The sequence below is a fragment of the Eufriesea mexicana genome, unplaced genomic scaffold (assembly GCF_001483705.2).
Source record: "Eufriesea mexicana isolate 0111107269 unplaced genomic scaffold, ASM148370v2 scaffold3011, whole genome shotgun sequence".
Taxonomy (NCBI): Eukaryota; Metazoa; Arthropoda; class Insecta; order Hymenoptera; family Apidae; genus Eufriesea; species Eufriesea mexicana.
Window position 1 is genome coordinate 8,496 of NW_016911041.1, and position 17,070 is coordinate 25,565.

Sequence of the window (17,070 nt, forward strand, 5' to 3'; positions counted from 1 at the left end):
TATATCCACCTGCTTCAGGTTTCGAACAATAACTAGTAACTGCAGCAGTTAATGTCGTTTTCCATGGCACATGTGACCAATTCTTCCTATATTAGCATGTGGTTTTGTACATTCAAATTCTTGTTTTGGGCCAGTCAATAAATGCTTTGATTTTTTTACTCGTTTTCCTGCCATTTTTGTTTTGTCTGAAATAACTAACGCATACTTCTATTTAATTAAATTAAACACTAAGGTAATTTTAAGGTAAAGTTATACATTCATCTGAATTATTTTATTCTTTAATAATTCTTCCTTTTTGATATATACCAGCAAATGCTTCAGCAACTGATTTTGGTGCTCCTTCATAGCGTGGAAAAGACATTGTATATGTTCCACGCCTTGCGCCATAGAACGTAATTATACGAAGCATAACCAAACGTTTCAGATAAAGGCACTTTAGCTTCAGTAACTTTACTATTACCAGGAATTCCGTCTGCTTCAATAGTACCTCTTTTACCAGATATTTCATCAACAATAGAACCATGATATTCATCTGGAATAATAACTTTAACATTTATAATAGGTTTTAATAAACCATTATTATCTTCTAAGGATTTAGAGGCGGCAATATTGGAGGCACGTTCTGAAGAGTCGACAGGGTGGAATGAATCATGATATAATGTTGCTTTATCATCAATATCTTGATACCCAGCAATTAAACAATTAGCTAATGGTTCAATTAATCCTTCCAGCACTGGTTGAATATATTCATGTGGCACATCACCACCAACAATTTTATTAACAAACTAAAATCGTTTAATTCGATTTGGTTCAAATTTAATAATAACATGTCAATATTGACCGCGACCACCTTGTCACGTGAAAAATAGCGGACAAAGAAAAGAAAAAGAAAAAATAATTGAACGCTGATTAAGGGTCTTCGTTACGACAATTATTCGATAGTTATGGGACTTGCTACTTGTGTGGTGGATAATGAAAACTTGATTGTTGTGGTGTCACTTATCAAACTATTTATTAATAATATTAATTATTACAAGGATTCTTTCTACATTTCTAGATTATTATTCATTGCACATTCTCACACGGCAAAGGGACATTCACCCACCACATGGTCGGACACACACTCACTTCTTCTTCGCGCTTCTTTTGTTTTCCAGTTTTACCAACCATCCACATTCACTCGTCACCACGCAACACCTCTCACTCAGACCAACTTAAAAGCTAAACATCCCCGCAATCACCCCTCTAGCTTTTAATGATTCGCAATGTTCATAAATGTTTTTATGTTTCCCAATAATACAGGCCCACTTAATGCGTTAGTTAAACAGTCTGCCATCATTTTTTCTTTTGGAACATGTTTTACACTTATTTTATGTTCCGCTACACTCTCTCTTATAAAATTACACTTACGATTTAACAGTTTTGATTTACTCTTAAAATTACCTCATTAGCCAACCTCACCACATTCAAATTATCACACAAAGGCTCTTTATTTATATCTTCTAACACTAGAGTCTCTGTTAGTATATTACTCATCCAAATTGTTTCTTTCACTCCTTCCACCATTGACTCTACTTTACACTCTGTAGACGATAGAGCTACTTTAGGCTGTTTTTTACTTCTCCAGTATATCAAATCACCATTATAACACACCAACATCCCACTGAACGATTTTGAATCTTCCGTAATGTCCCACGACGCATCTGTTTGACTTAATATTCCTCTTTGGTATCCCTTTGTTCCATATTCTATGCAGTAATCAATTGTTCCCTTTAAATAACGAAGAACTCTCTTCAATCCTTTAAAATGAATCATTCTTGGACTCTTATTAAATTGAGAAAAATAGCTCAGTGTAAAGGACAAATCTGGCCTTGTCGCTGTACTCAAATACATCAGACGTCCTAGTAATACCTGATACTCTATTGGATCACACATATTACCGTCCACATTCTCTCCTATTTTTTGGTTAACATCCTTTGGCGTACTGACAGGATTACAATCTTCCATTCCATAGTGTTTCAATATATTTTTAATATAGTTGCTCTGGTGTATAACAATTTTCCCCTTTTCTTGTTTCAATTCAATTCCTAGTATTGTCTTCGCATGTCCCAGTTCTTTAATGTCTATATATCTTTTTAATTTTGTCACATATACTTTCTCAAACGCATCCGAACTCGAAATCATCGGTATATCGTCTACATGTACTCCACATAATACAAATTTAGTATCCTTTCTTACATAAAATAAACATGGATCTTCCTTAGATTAACTGAATCCTACTTTCTTTAATATTCTTGTCAAATATTCATTCCAACAATGGCTCGCCTGTCTCAATCCATATACACTACGCTTCAGTTTACAAACATCATTAGGATTCTTTTTATATCCAGCTGGAACCTCCATAAATATTTCCTCCTCCAAAGCTCCGTGCAAAAATTCAGTTTTCACGTCGTAAAGATTTACCTTTCTTTGTTTTTCTGCTCCTATACTTATCAGCAATCTGATTGTCTCCATTCTCACTGTTGGAGCAAAGGTTTCCTGGTAATCGTATCCAGGACGTTGTCCACAACTCATCGCCACGATCCTAGCTTTATACCTTTTTTCCAAAGTCTCAGGATCCTTTTTCAAATTATAAATCCATTTACATTTAATGACTTGTTTATTTTTAGGTCGAGTTACCAGGTCCCATACATCGTGATATTTCATTGATGACATCTCCTCATCCATGGCCTCTTTCCAATATGCCCACTCACTAGACCGCTTTACCTCATCTAGCGAATTTGGAATCTTTTGATCAGTAATTTTAAGTGCACGTTGATTTTTTATTCGTGACGACCTTCTAGCTCCCATTTCAACATTTCTCTTTTCCTCCTCTTCACGTTGGATAAATCTTTGAACTTGTCTAATTTCACTGTCCGCCATCGTCAGTCTTCCTCTTCGCCCGGCTCGTGTTGGTTCATCCTTAATTTCTTCGGAATCTTGAATCCGTGTCTCAGTTTCACTTTCATCTCCATTATTGTCTCCCTGGTTGTCATCGTTACCATCATACGAATAATGTTCGTCATAATCTTCATTGATGTCCTGCAAAGTCATGTCTGCATCTTCACGCTCACTCCTCTCACACCCTTCGTCGTAGTTTTCGATTTGCTCAGACGTTTCTTCGTGCGTTTCCTCTTCATTATTTAGTCCTATCACAATTAGTTCTTTATCAACATCACCCTCGTCTCTAGTATCCTTATTCCGCAGTAAGTCTGACCCGTTTTTATTTTCATCAAACTTCACATCACAATCGCATCTTATTCTGTCAGTCTCCGGAATGTAAATGCGATACGTATTATTTGCTCCATATCCCACGAACATTCCGCTACTAGCTTTCAGATCAAATTTTCTACTCTTTTCATCTTTGTTTAATATATATGCCTTACATCCAAATCGTCGCATATGACTCACATTTGGTCTCCTATTGTTCCAAACCTCGTGCGGTGTCTTACGGTGTCTTACGGTGTCTTACGGTGCACGCTTGATATCATCCTATTTCTTATATACACCGCGGCACAAACCGCTTCTCCCCAGAAATATAAAGGCGTCTTGGAGTCCGACAAAATTGTCCTAGTTGTCTCAATAATTAACCTATTTGCTCTCTCAATAACACCATTACATGGCGGTGTCAACGGAGGATTCAATTCATGTTTCACTCCGTTGACTTCAAGCTACCGTTGAAAATCATTACTCAAAAATTCCCCCCCATTATCTGTTCTTAATGCCCTCAATTTTAGCCTTGTTTGACTCTCCTGCATTCTAATTAATTTCATCAATTCTTCTGATGAACAGTTTCACAAATATGCATCTGGAATAATCATCAATTACCGATAATACGTATTTCTTTTTTCCATGTGAAGATGGCTTAATGGGCCCAATTAGATCCGCATGCCAGAGATCCATAATGTTTTTAGATTTTCTATCCCCTAGTCTTTTATGCGCTTTTCTGCACATTTTGCCTTTCACACATGCCTCACATTCATTTCTTGTCACCGCAGTCATTCCAATTACCATATTTTTCTTTTTCATTTCATCAATCACCCTTTTATTAGCATGTCCCATACGTCGATGTCATATATCTGTATCGGATAAAAATGCCACCGTTTCATTATCAACTAAAAGCGATCTTACAAAATATTTATTTACACGCACAGCCGTCAACTCAATTTTATCCGGATCTCTATAAATAATTGCGCCATATTTATGAAATTTTACCGTATAACCGTGGTCAGTTATTTTTGCTACCGACAATAGATTTGTAGTCAGTTCCGGAACGCACAAAACATTCTCTAATCTTATATTATTCTTGCTAGATACCTGTTTAACTACGACATCACCTATTCCTTCTGATATTAACTTCTTACCTTTCTTATCTACCATTGTCACTTGCCCTTCATCATGAGTTAATTTATCAAACAGTTCTCTTTCGTAACACATATGACTCGTTGACCCAGTGTCCAGTAACCATGTACGAGCCTTCTTAGTGTCCTTAATAAATTCTTCTTCTTCGGCTGTTGCAAATACTGCCTCATTGCTATTTTTGTATTCAATTGGTGAAGTTTGCATCGTTTCCTCTTTATCTTCTGGGGACGATTCACTCGTTGTTTCTTCAATTGGCAGCTCCCTGGCCGTCAATACAGCTTCATCCGTAGTCCTGAGCGATACTTCTGTTCTGTTACGATTTTGTCCGGTAGATCTTCCTCGTTGCCCCCTCTGGAATTCTTTTCTTGTTCCTCTTCCATGATAATTTTGATTTCTTCTTACTTTGCAGTTAGCAGCTATATGTCCAAAATTCTGACAGTTATAGCAACGTTTCTCTCTATAACATTCATTAGCCGTGTGGCCTTCCATTCCACAATTGTGGCATCTGAGATCATTTTTCACTGTGTCCCTTGCATTTCTTACCCTTTCATGCTCTCTATACCCACTGACATCTTTTCTTTTTTCTCTCCTTGATTCCTCTTGTTTTAGGGCAAATCTTATATCATTTATTTCTAAATCACGTCGAGTTTCCAATATCTTTACATTATTATCAAATTCCTGTCTTAAACCCCTTAATATATACATTTTAATCTCAAAATTTTCAATATATTTACCCAATTGTTGAGACTGATTTTTTAAGGCTTCTGCTCTATTGATGTAACTATCAACGTTCTCGTCTCTCTTCATTTTTAAATATGTTAACTCATTTAAAGTGCGAGCCTTCAGTTCTTCAGTTTCTGCGGCCATATTTTTCTTTATCAATTTCCATAAATTGTTCGCATTCTTTTCACCGCTGTATTTTAGCACCTGTGCTTCATTCATTGTGTTAATTATAATAGCACGTGCCGCATAATTATCATCGTGGGACAAGTGTCCCACAGTCTCATTTTTTCATCATATTTCTCTTCATTTTCCTCGGGCTTCACCACAGGTTCTACATCGATCACCCTTTTCCATAGTTTTTTATATCTTAATACTCCTTCTATTTTCGCACTCCATAGAAAATAATTGCCATTATTAAGCGGCTCTATATTCGAAATGTTCCACGTGTCTGCCATATTCACACACGTGTTTTCTGAGCAATTTTTTTTTGTACAACCACGGACCTCTGCTACCAAATTGTGGTGGATAATGAAAACTTGACGGTGTCGCTTATCAAACTATTTATTAATAATATTAATTATTGCAAGGATTCTCTCTACATTTCTAGATTATTATTTATCGCACATTCTTACGCGGCAAAGGGACATTCACGCACCACATGGTCGGACACACACTCACTTCTTCTTCGCGCTTCTTTTGTTTTCCAGTTTTACCAACCATCCACATTCACTCGTCACCACGTATCACCTCTCATTCATACCAACTTAAAAGCTAATCATCCCCACAACTTGAACGTAGAGCGTATCCCTACGTCAAATATTTAATTATTAGGTATATGACAGATAATAATGAGCACATAACTTATGGCAAGGTTAAGACTGACTTTATTCTTTTATCTACGGTCTACTTATACATAAATATCGGTGGGCGTTGGCTGGTTGTGGGGATATGATGTGCGGGTTGCTGTTCGGTGATCTCTGAAAGTTTTGATGTGCATATTGCTTTCCGGTGATCCCTGAAAGGCTTGATGTGCATATTGCTTTCCGGTGATCCCTGAAAGGCTTGATGTGCGGATTGCTTTAGATGGCCCCTGGAAGTCTTGATGTTCGGATTGTTGCGATACCGCATTTCCATGATCCCTTTAAGTCTTGATGTGCAGATTGCTGGCATAATCTGATGTTAATGTGTAGATCTGCCGAGATAACGGTCGTTACAACCTGATTGATGAACAAGCTTACACTCAACGCGATCACATGCTGCTTCATTTGTTTCATATATGCAGCTTGTGGATTTCCAACGTTAGTACCTACTTTAAACTCACGTTTTAAATGATCAATTAATATGTCTAAATGTAGTTCTGCCATTCCAGAAATAATTGTTTGTCCCGTTTCATTGTCTGATGAAACACGGAATGTTGGATCTTTTTCTACAGTCTTTAGCAAACTTAAACTCATTTTTCTTTCATCAGCTTTTGTTTTAGGTTCAAGTGCTAATGAAATAACTGGTTCTGAAGACAACATTTCTTCTGAAATAACTTCATGTCTTTCATCACATAATGTATCACCAGTACTTGTATCTTTTAAACCACCAATAGCACCAATATCACCAGTATAAACCTTTTTAATTTCCGCACGACTATTGACACGCATTTGTAAAATTCGACCATCACGTTCTTTTTTTTCTTTAGTTGAATTTGATACATAGCTACGAGATTCTAGTGTTCCTAAGTATACCGTAAAAGAAATTAATCTTCCGTCAAAAGTGTCCGTCATGACCTTTAATGCCAACGCTGAGAAAGGTTCTTCATCGTTAGAATGACGTTCTGCTCCTTTTGATGTGGCAGGTAATATTCCTTTAATTGCAGCTACATCTGATAGTGAAGGCAAGTAATCAATAACTGCATCTATCATTAATTTAACTCCTTTATTTTTAAATGTACTACCATATAATACTGGAAAGAACTTATCAGCAATTGTTGCTTTACGAATTACTATTTTAATTCCTGCAACTTTTAGTTCTTTTCCTTCAGCATATTTCGTAAAGAAATCTTCATCAAAGTGAGAAAGTGCATCAAAGAATACTTCAGATCTAATATCAGCAGTATCTTTAAGTTCTTCAGGAATTGGAATTTCTTTATAATCCTCATTTGGTTTACCATCAAAATGGTACGCTTTCATCTGAATTATATTAATAATTCCACCAAAAGCATCTTGCACTCCAATTGGACACTGAATTGCATGAGCATTAGTACCAAGACGATCTTTTAATGTTTGAATTAAATGATCAAAGTCAGTACCATTTTTATCCATTTTAATTGCAAAACATTTCTTGGTACATTACACCTAATTGCTTGATTTGAAATAGTTTCGGTTTGTGTTTCAACCCCAGTTTGCGTATCTAATACTGCATCAGCTACATCTAACTCTTAATGAAAGATCCAGAAATAATTTTAATTGCATCTTCTAAACAATAAGCATTTAAGTCGGGTAACTTAATTTGCGCAATTTCTGTAATGTGCGCAATAGTAAGTGCTTCTACCGTTGTTAATTTAGCATTTGATGAACCTTCTGCCAGTTTAAATGCTCTTTTAAAAGAAATGTTGCTTGTGCAGTTTTTATTTTAAAGTAGAAAATTTTACCTTTATATACTGTAAAAAATTGCATTTGAAACTGGATTAACATCATCTAATTGATCTTTGGTTTTATCGTTAAATTCTCTACAAACACGTGGCATGTCAATATCAGGCGATGTTAAGCTAGCACCTGGTTCGGCATTACCAGCTGGTAATTGAATAATACCTTCACGATTAATTTTTTTTTTTATCTGCTGTAAGCAAAACCTCCTCAATGGATTCTCATTGTGATCCAAACGAATAAATCTTCCACAAGTTTAAACATATTTAGAATCGATATATATATATATATATATATAATAACTGACAATAATAATATATATTAATAATAATAAATAACATTATTGTAATAAGCAGTCACATATAATTTAATTATATTTTGTATAGAAATTAAATAGTTATAAACTAAACTTTAATTTTCTTACAACTACCATATTCTACATTAATTTCAGTTTGACGACGAAAAATATTTACAGAAACAGTTGCTTCACACTTATCTTCATCTAATTTAATAAATTGTGCTTTTCGAGTTTGTAAAGCACCAGAAGTAATATGAACAAAGTCATTTAACTTAAAATAACGAATGACCTTTTTTGTCTTTTTAGCTTTAGGTAGTGATGAATTTTTAGAATTACGATACAACATATCATTAACTTTCTTGGTAGAAAGTGGATACACCCTTACCACTAGATCCAATAATACCTTTAACACCTGTTTTATAACGAATATCATATCAAGTACCAGCAGTCAAAATGATATGAATAAAAATATAAGCAGAGAAAAATATTTTTTTCAGTTATTTTTTTATCTTTATCCGCTATTGCTTCTTTAACAACCCTTATTTGAAAAACATTATTTCTTAAATTTAATTTTTTATCAATTATTTTTTTTAAATCGGCAGCAACTTTATCTTCATGGCCTTTGTTACAATTAACAATATATCATTGTGCTTGCTCAATTTGATGTTTATGTGTTTCTTCTAATGATGTAGTTTTCCTATCCTTATTATATTTATTAGCTGCTGGTGGATCACAACTTGACTGTTCTGAAGTTCTATTCGTTCTTAAAGGTCCAATTTTACGCAAAATATTATATTTACTTTTTAAAGGAGACAGTTTTTCAGGATTAACTTTTGGTTTCTCTTTTGACTAACCTTCTGTACTCATGAAAACCTGTCCTAACGTGATTCCTTATGTAAAGTATGCTTTTGACAATATTCACAATATCATTTTAGTTCCATGCACTCTTAATATTTAATCCTATTTTTGTATGTGTCATAATTACGATTTAAACGGACTCTACAAATTAATACTAGTTTCTTGTTCATTAAATTCAACTAGAAATTTTATCCAATTTTAATTATATTATTATTTAGAAAAAGTGTCAATTCTGCAATATTTTTACTTTAAGACAAAATTAAATTTTAGTCTTTATGTAAAATATATAATCTCTAAAATTGTTGTACAAGAAAAATTAAAATAACAAATAAAAAGTAGTGCTCTTAAAAAAAAACGTTATGATATAAAACCAGTTTTTATTAGCTATTAATACTTCCTAAATGTGGCTGTCTTTCATTGGGTTCTATGACAACTTCTGGCATATAACTGTTAGCATTTGCTACGAATTCTTGTTCAAACTCATAATCAGGAATTTTTAATTTTAGTCCTTCTTGTTCATTTTCACCTTCAATCGTTACTAATTCTACCTTCTTATTGTCAGGAGTAAAATTATCTATTCATTCCTTAAACTTTGTCAATGCTGGTATTCAATCTTTTATTTATCCAGGTTTAACGAAGCTAGAAATTGTTTTATCAGAAAGTCTCATTTCAAACTGATCTCAATTGTTTTCTTCTAAATACTCAAATATTTCACCTGAATCTTCACTACTTAAAATACATTTATATCAAGAAAAACTTTTTGTAATATGTCTTTTTCTTTCACTAATAAATTTAATAATAACTTCTTCCGTACTATTTGAAGTATTAGATGTACTTATTGCAGAAAAATATGTATGACGAACATCCATAATTGCTGAAATTGACATTACATTTCCTGCTAAAAAATTACCATTTGTAAAGTTAAGAATTGCAGTTGCAAAAGTAGTAAGTGATTTTAAGTATTCGATAGTTCCTGTTACTTTCTGGATTAAATATAAATCGAAACCTGATATTCCACTAAGTATTTTAACTAATCCGTTTGTACCAGTAAATAATTTATTTAATGCATTAGAAGTCATTTCTGTAGTTAATTCATTAATTACAACATTTCCTGTTAATTGTTTAGCAATTGCATAAAGTTCATCATTTGGTAATTCAGTAAGAAAGGAAGGTAAATTTGGTTCTATAGTTGTACTACCAAAAGTTTCGTTTAAATTATATGCTTGACAAGTAACTTCAGCACCAAATGCTGCATATAATTTATCAACTGGTCTGCTTTTAATTAAATGATAACCTTTTCAATATTACTATCTCTAGTAACAGACTGAAGTCCTGCTATTGATAGTAGAACTCCTGCTTTCATATTAGTTCAATTTTGTGTTTTTAGTGCTCCGGCTCTAATTGGACCCTGAAGATTATTCAATGCTCTTTGTACTTCTTTTCATTTCTCTCCGTTATTCGTTTTCATTTTATTAATTCCTTCTGTAATTAAAGTGGTTTTAAGGTGAATAAATCCCTATGTCATTGATTTATCAAGACTTCTTTATGAAATTAAACTTTTTATTTTAATGACAAAATCATTCATAATAATTTATTAATAATGACACTAATTCTTCATTTGCCCATTTTTATTGAGACAGACGGTCCAATATCATTGGCGTGAGATATGGAAGTACTTCTAAGTTGGTGATATATAATGTTTCCATCATGTCACAAAAATATATAAATAACAAATACTTGTGCTTTATGTCCCGCAGAAAGTTGATTTACTGCTCGTCATACTGGTAAATGAATATGTTTGTCTTGAATTCTTTTAGTGTTAAGATTTATTTCATTATTTTTAATTGTTGTTAAATTATTCATAACATTATAAATAGTATTATCTGCAGAAATAGTAAACATTGCTGTATATAAGGAAATAAAGTTGTTTCATGAATCAGCATAATCACTTCATTTCAAGCATGTAGTTATTTCTGAATTATAATCCATCGGCTTTGCTCCATCTTTTGGAAAACTATGAATTAACATTAAATTATTATTAGAATCCAAATACTTGTCATCATATCGTAAACATCCAATGCTAATAATAATTCCAGTACTATCAAGAAAATATCTAATACTCATATTTCCACTATTATTTTTAATTGAAGAATTATTAATAACAGATTTTAAATTTGGATTAACAATCACACTATTAAAAATATTTTCAAAAATTTTCTCAATATTACTTTCATTATTTTTCAAACAACTCCTAGTAATAAACTGCTTAACAGAGTCAAAACAAATTTCCCTATTATTTTTTCCATGAGAATGAGCAATATAGTATAAACCCAACGTTTCACTGAAATCATCATAATTTGACGAAAAGGGTCAATAGCAAGCTTTTCCCTAATTGCTAAAGCAGGAGTAGCAAGTCCGTTATCCTTCTAAACAATAATCAACATTCTTCTTAATAAGGATTTATAGTCACCACTTGCTAATAACCTTGCTAAGTAATATAAAGCTGCATTAACATCACTGCCTCTAATTGATCTTTGCAACGCTGACTTTAAATCATGATCTTTGTTTCCTTATTTAGTTCTTCAATTACCTGCTTTAGGCGTAATACCATTAATAATATCAATGGTTACTGTTTCATTAGGACATAATTTTGTTAGTATTCCTAAAATATTAATTGCTTTTCGTAAATCACCAGTTGTTAAGTTGCAAATTATTTCTAAAATTTCATCCCTAATATCAAAATTAAAAAATGAATTATTAGTAATTATTTTTCTTAAGCCTAGTGACATATCTTCGTTGCTAATTTTTTTTAATTCTGATAATAAGCATCTATTTCGTAAGGAGGATTTAACTACAAAATCAAAATTTTCAGTAGTGCATATAATTAAAATAAAATTACCTTCTTCTGTATATTGTAATAATAAATCTTGACGATCAAGATTCATACGTTGCATTTCCTCAATAATAATTATATAAGGTTTAGTATTTTCAGCTATTTTAATTAATATTTCGAAATTTGCTTTTTTATCATTATTTGCAGCTTTAAATATTCCAAGTTCTCATTTTATATCATTAGCTAATACGTGAACAATAGTGGATTTGCCTACGCCTGGATTACCATAAAATATTAATGATGCTGAAAAATTTTGATTTAATATTCCATTAATGATTTCGTTTCTCTTATTTATCAAATGACATTGACCAACTGTCTCATTAGCAGTAGTTGGTATTAATATCGTTGCTAGTGGCTTATCCATACTCGTCACACTTCTTTTTCTAATATAATCCTAAAAAATAATTTTACTTTAATGCCGTGAAGTTATTTTATCAATAGAACTAAAATTAATAAAGGTTAAATTGTTATTTTCAATATTAACATCGAAAGGTTGAAGCATTTAATATTTTTTATGACCATTATATTAAATAATTATACAAATGCTTTTTAAGTGTTGATATATATGATTATTCTCGGAATCACTGATAGGTGCAATATCATTTACATTTCTTATGATAACAGGATTCATTCTTTCGTGAAAATTAATTTGATAATTATCACTATCAAGATAAATTACTATTTGCAATTCTAAATTAATATCATTAATAGGAAAGAAATCATTTATGTCATCAGTAGCTTCTTGAAACAATAATGAAATAAGTGAAACAGTATTGTCCTTAAAAGTAATTGGATATGTTTCACCACTGGGATAATATTTGAATATAAATCTATTGAATTTAAGTCTTTAACATTGAAGTAACTGTTTTTAAAGGTTTCATCCATTTGAATGTGTATTTTGACATTGAATATGTAGTGATAAATCAATAGTATCTTGCAACTGCTCTTTGCCTACAATTGTTACTATTATAGTTTTTGCTTTTTGACAATTTCCAGCATCAGCATTGCTAGTGATAGTGTAATCTTGCTCACTAAAAACTGGATGCCATTTTTCTTTACCAAATTCATTTATTTTCTTACTAATATCTAAAGCAATATGATTATCAATATCATATTTGCTAACACTGATATCAACAATAACATCCAATTGTTCGGTATTTATACTTTCATCATTTTCCAATACAGGTTTAATAACAGATAATAATCTGTTTGTTCAAGTACCTTGAACAAAAAATGTAATATTTAATTGACCTTTAATAACTTCACTGCTGTCTTTAGCAAAAATAAAAACTGTTTATTTCTTTTGTGTCATACAATTATCCAAATTTTGTATTGAATCATAATTAATGTCAAAATCATCTCTTCTTACTTTATCGGATAATGATTCTTCTTTACTAATTTATTCTAAAAGCTTTTCTGGATTAATTTTATTTACTTGAGATTCTATTTCATTTCTCGTTCCTTTTGTAACACCTAACATTAGTATTGTTTCTAGCGGAATTGTAATTCTAATTATTAAATCAGAAAAATTAAATTTTTCAGGTGTAACATCATTCTCAACATTAAAATTAAAATTTAAAGCACAAAGAACGAAACTATAATTTCTCCCAAACTGATTAATACTTATTTCTACTTTAAATTGTTTTCTTCCTTCCTTATAAGATGGTATATTTGTTGAAAAATTATTTTTGAGTGCATTTTCACCACTAATTTTAATATTAATAGCGGGATTTAATAGTAAATGTAGAAAAAAGATATTCGGAATATATATTTTATTTGTTTGCAATTCATTATGAATCTTTACTAATAAATCACTAAGATAAAAACTTTTTAGTTTTTTATCAGTAGATATTAAACTAATGCTTTTTAAATTTTCCTTGTAATCATTCTAATTATATTTTTTATTTGGTGGACAATTATGCTTATAATAAACTTTTCAATGTTTATCTTGATTAGGATTTCAGTTGTTGGAGTTGTGGTAGTGGGGTGAGTGGAACAAGTATGCATTGGATTCTAATATATAATGAACTCAGGTTATTATTGTGGTGGTAGTTGCGATAGTATGTTTGGTGTAAGTGGAGGAATATCTGTGTGGAAAAATATAGGTGTGTGTCGAGTATGACTACGAGCCGTCAAAAACAGTTAGTGCTTGGAGGACAGGCAACAGAAAAAGACGTTATGTGTAACAGAGTCGTGTAAAGATTATATCGCAGTCAGAGGCAAGTCTATTTTAACTAATTCAATTATAATTTGTGTTCTGTTATTAGACTGTTAAATAAATATTGTTATTATTTTATCAACCACTGACTGGAATTACCTGTATTTATGGTACCATATCATTGATTATTTGCATTAATTAAAACCATAGTAATAATAATCAAAATAATAACAATAAATAGCAAAGAAAGTAATGTTGTTCTTTCTTGCTTAGCATTAGGTTTTTTATTATAGTTTGATTTCTCATTTTGATTAACACCAATTTAATGCATTATTTCCTCCAACAAAAGGGATAGTAAACCATGAAAATACCTTAGAATCATTAAGAAATAACTACAAAGCAACAGCTAAATCCTGTAAATAATATAAAAATAAAACTTACAAATTAATTTTTAAAATTAAAAAAATAAAATTAAGATATAAATTTTATTGTTGTCTTAATACTATCATAATTGTTTTCATTAAATATATTTTTGTAACTATTTTTTAATTTCAATTTTGCTCATGTTCATGCTTTATCAACTTGTTTGTAAGCTATATTTAATTTTTTCATAATTTCATTAACACTGTATGCTGTTTGTTTTAACATTAAAGCTTCATTTTCATTAGCAGTAAGATTTGTGAAACTAGTAATTCCTTCTAGAAATGAAGGAAATTCATAATAACTTTTTTGATATAAATAATAATTATACATTAAAGCACGATAAATAATTTTATGATTATTATTATATAAAATTCTTCCTGTAAGTAAATGTTCCTCATTTTACTTCATAATATAAAAAATTGGGAAAGGACTTGTTTCCCCTTTCTTGAAATTTAAAAATTGCCTTTAAAAAATAACATAAAAAGTTGATTTCAAATCATTTGTTTCCAAGGGAATAGCAAAAACCTTTTAATAATATTTCCCAAAAAATTGATTTCTCAATTCATATTTCTTATATAAGAAATTTAAAGCAAATTCGTTGCTTTCAATACAATACAAATAAATGAAGTCATTAACATTCATGAAGTTAATCCTCCTAAATATATCAAATAACGAACTAATTATGAATTACTGTTTAAGTAATTATTTAAGGTTATCATATATCAGTATTTAATCTTAAAATTTCAGTATTAATCCAAATAATGTTAACAATGAATGGCTTTATTTTTGAAACCTTTGATATTACATATTTGATCCATTTAAAAAGTAAATTAATGAACTATCGTTGCTATTATTAGTTTATGTTAATGGTTACTTTGGCAAACAAAATTTATCATAACATATAATATTTATAACAGTTAATAATAAGTTTTTAACTCATTACTTTCATGAAAAACGAATGAGTTTTTATTTGAAAGGCGATGTGAAATAGATGTATTTATATATTTTAAAGAATTTATTTAATCGTAGAAAAATACATTGTCCAAGTAATAATAAGTAAAATGTTGAAAATTGTAATATTTTTTTTCTATGACGAACAAGAAATGTTATCAAAATTAAAGACATTAAAGGAACGTAAAGACGAGGACGAATTTCAAAGTTGGTTATAATTTAATTCTATTTAAATAAACGATAAAATATTATCAATCGTTAATAATATTGTGGTATCGCAGGATGAGCGTGTAATCTAGAGTGCGTGCGTAAGGAAGAATGATCGTGCGCTAGGATCGTGTGGACGGGATGTTTATGAATGTATCGGATGAAAGTGAAGAGTGGCTTTAGGAATGCGTTTGAGTGTTTAGGCTAAGTGACCCGCTGAGGGTAAGATTGCAAGGAGTGCGTGGGAAAGTGTGATTGGAAAGAGAGAATAGGTATGAAAGAGGATAGAATGGATGGTTTTAAATAGGGATGCAAGGGCGTGAGTGGGCAGAGAGAGTGTGGAGTCGGTCGTAGTACGTGTAGTATATGAGAGTTCAGAGAGAGAGTTGTGAAAAAAGGTGTTAGTTGTATTCGTGTTGCTAAGTATAAACGTGTTGTTAGGTAATTGTGTCGTTGTAGTTATAAGAGTTTAGTTAATAGATAGATTATATTCGTAGTCTTTATCGTCACCGCGCATTCTGTATTATATTTTATGATTAATAAATAGTTTTAGTATTATTCGTGTTGTCCCCCCCATCTCTACAATATTATAACCTTAAATAGGATTAATGTCAAGTCTTAGTATAGATATAATTAATAATTTAAATTAAATATTCCTAATCATTTAGGTCAAGATTTATTCAACTATATAAATTTAAACAAACACATTTAATTTATTAATTCTTGCTGGTTTTTCTTTTAATAAATTAAGAAACGTTTCTTTTGTATAAATTTTAGCACTATTACAAGATGTTGATTTTATTGAATGATAAACATCACTTTCAGCACTGCAATCTATATTTCAAGAAGCATTTAGATTTATTATACCTTCTTTATTAATTTCAAAAAATTCATATATTCTTTCATCAACACTGTTTTCTTTTCAATAATCTATTAATGTATAATAATTACCATTTAAAAATAATACATAATATGCGTAATTTACTTTTTTTATTACTTTCTTTTGTTCTTTGACCAACAATAAATACTTGCTTTAATTTTTGTAACGGATGTCATTTATCTGAAACGTAATCTACTCTTAAATAATTAGCAGCACATTAGTATAAGTTGCCCCGTCCCCACTCAAATTTAAATTTATATTAGCATAATCAATAAAAATATTATATAATACAGTTATTATTGCTTTAGAAAATACTTTTCTAGTAATTCTTTGACCTTTCTAGTTGATATAACAAAAATATATTTATTTTCTTAAACATGTCTATTAATAGTTGATTTATATAAATCAAATCCCATATTAATACTTACTGCTCTAAGTCTAAATTTTTCTATTTTCTTTTGACCCTTCTTCTATATATATAGCAGTATTTTTCATTCTTCTACAAATAGATGATAAAGTTATGTCCATTTTTAAATTATGTATAATAACTAGGATATGTAATATTACTTAAATCTGCATTGATTATTATTAATTTATTAACTGAAATAGCAAACTTTTTATTTTTGTCTCTATTAATATATATAT

General features: G+C 30.7%; 2 protein-coding genes across 2 annotated transcripts; both read right to left on the reverse strand.

Annotated features, from left to right (window-relative positions):
• Nucleotides 1-4,110: 4,110 nt before the first annotated feature.
• Nucleotides 4,111-5,343, reverse strand: LOC108550788 (uncharacterized). The gene has a single exon (XM_017904649.1). It carries the CDS (start codon nt 5,341-5,343, stop codon nt 4,111-4,113), a length of 1,233 nt encoding a protein of 410 aa, XP_017760138.1.
• Nucleotides 5,344-6,203: 860 nt separating this feature from the next.
• On the reverse strand, nt 6,204-7,433 carry LOC108550789 (elongation factor G). The gene has a single exon (XM_017904650.1). It carries the CDS (start codon nt 7,431-7,433, stop codon nt 6,204-6,206), a length of 1,230 nt encoding a protein of 409 aa, XP_017760139.1.
• Between the last annotated feature and the right edge of the window lie 9,637 nt (nt 7,434-17,070).

Bases quoted from the DNA above. Each gene is read 5' to 3' on its own strand.
- LOC108550788 (XM_017904649.1), bottom strand. From the start codon at position 5,343: ATGAATGAAGCACAGGTGCTAAAATACAGCGGTGAAAAGAATGCGAAC.
- LOC108550789 (XM_017904650.1), bottom strand. From the start codon at position 7,433: ATGGATAAAAATGGTACTGACTTTGATCATTTAATTCAAACATTAAAA.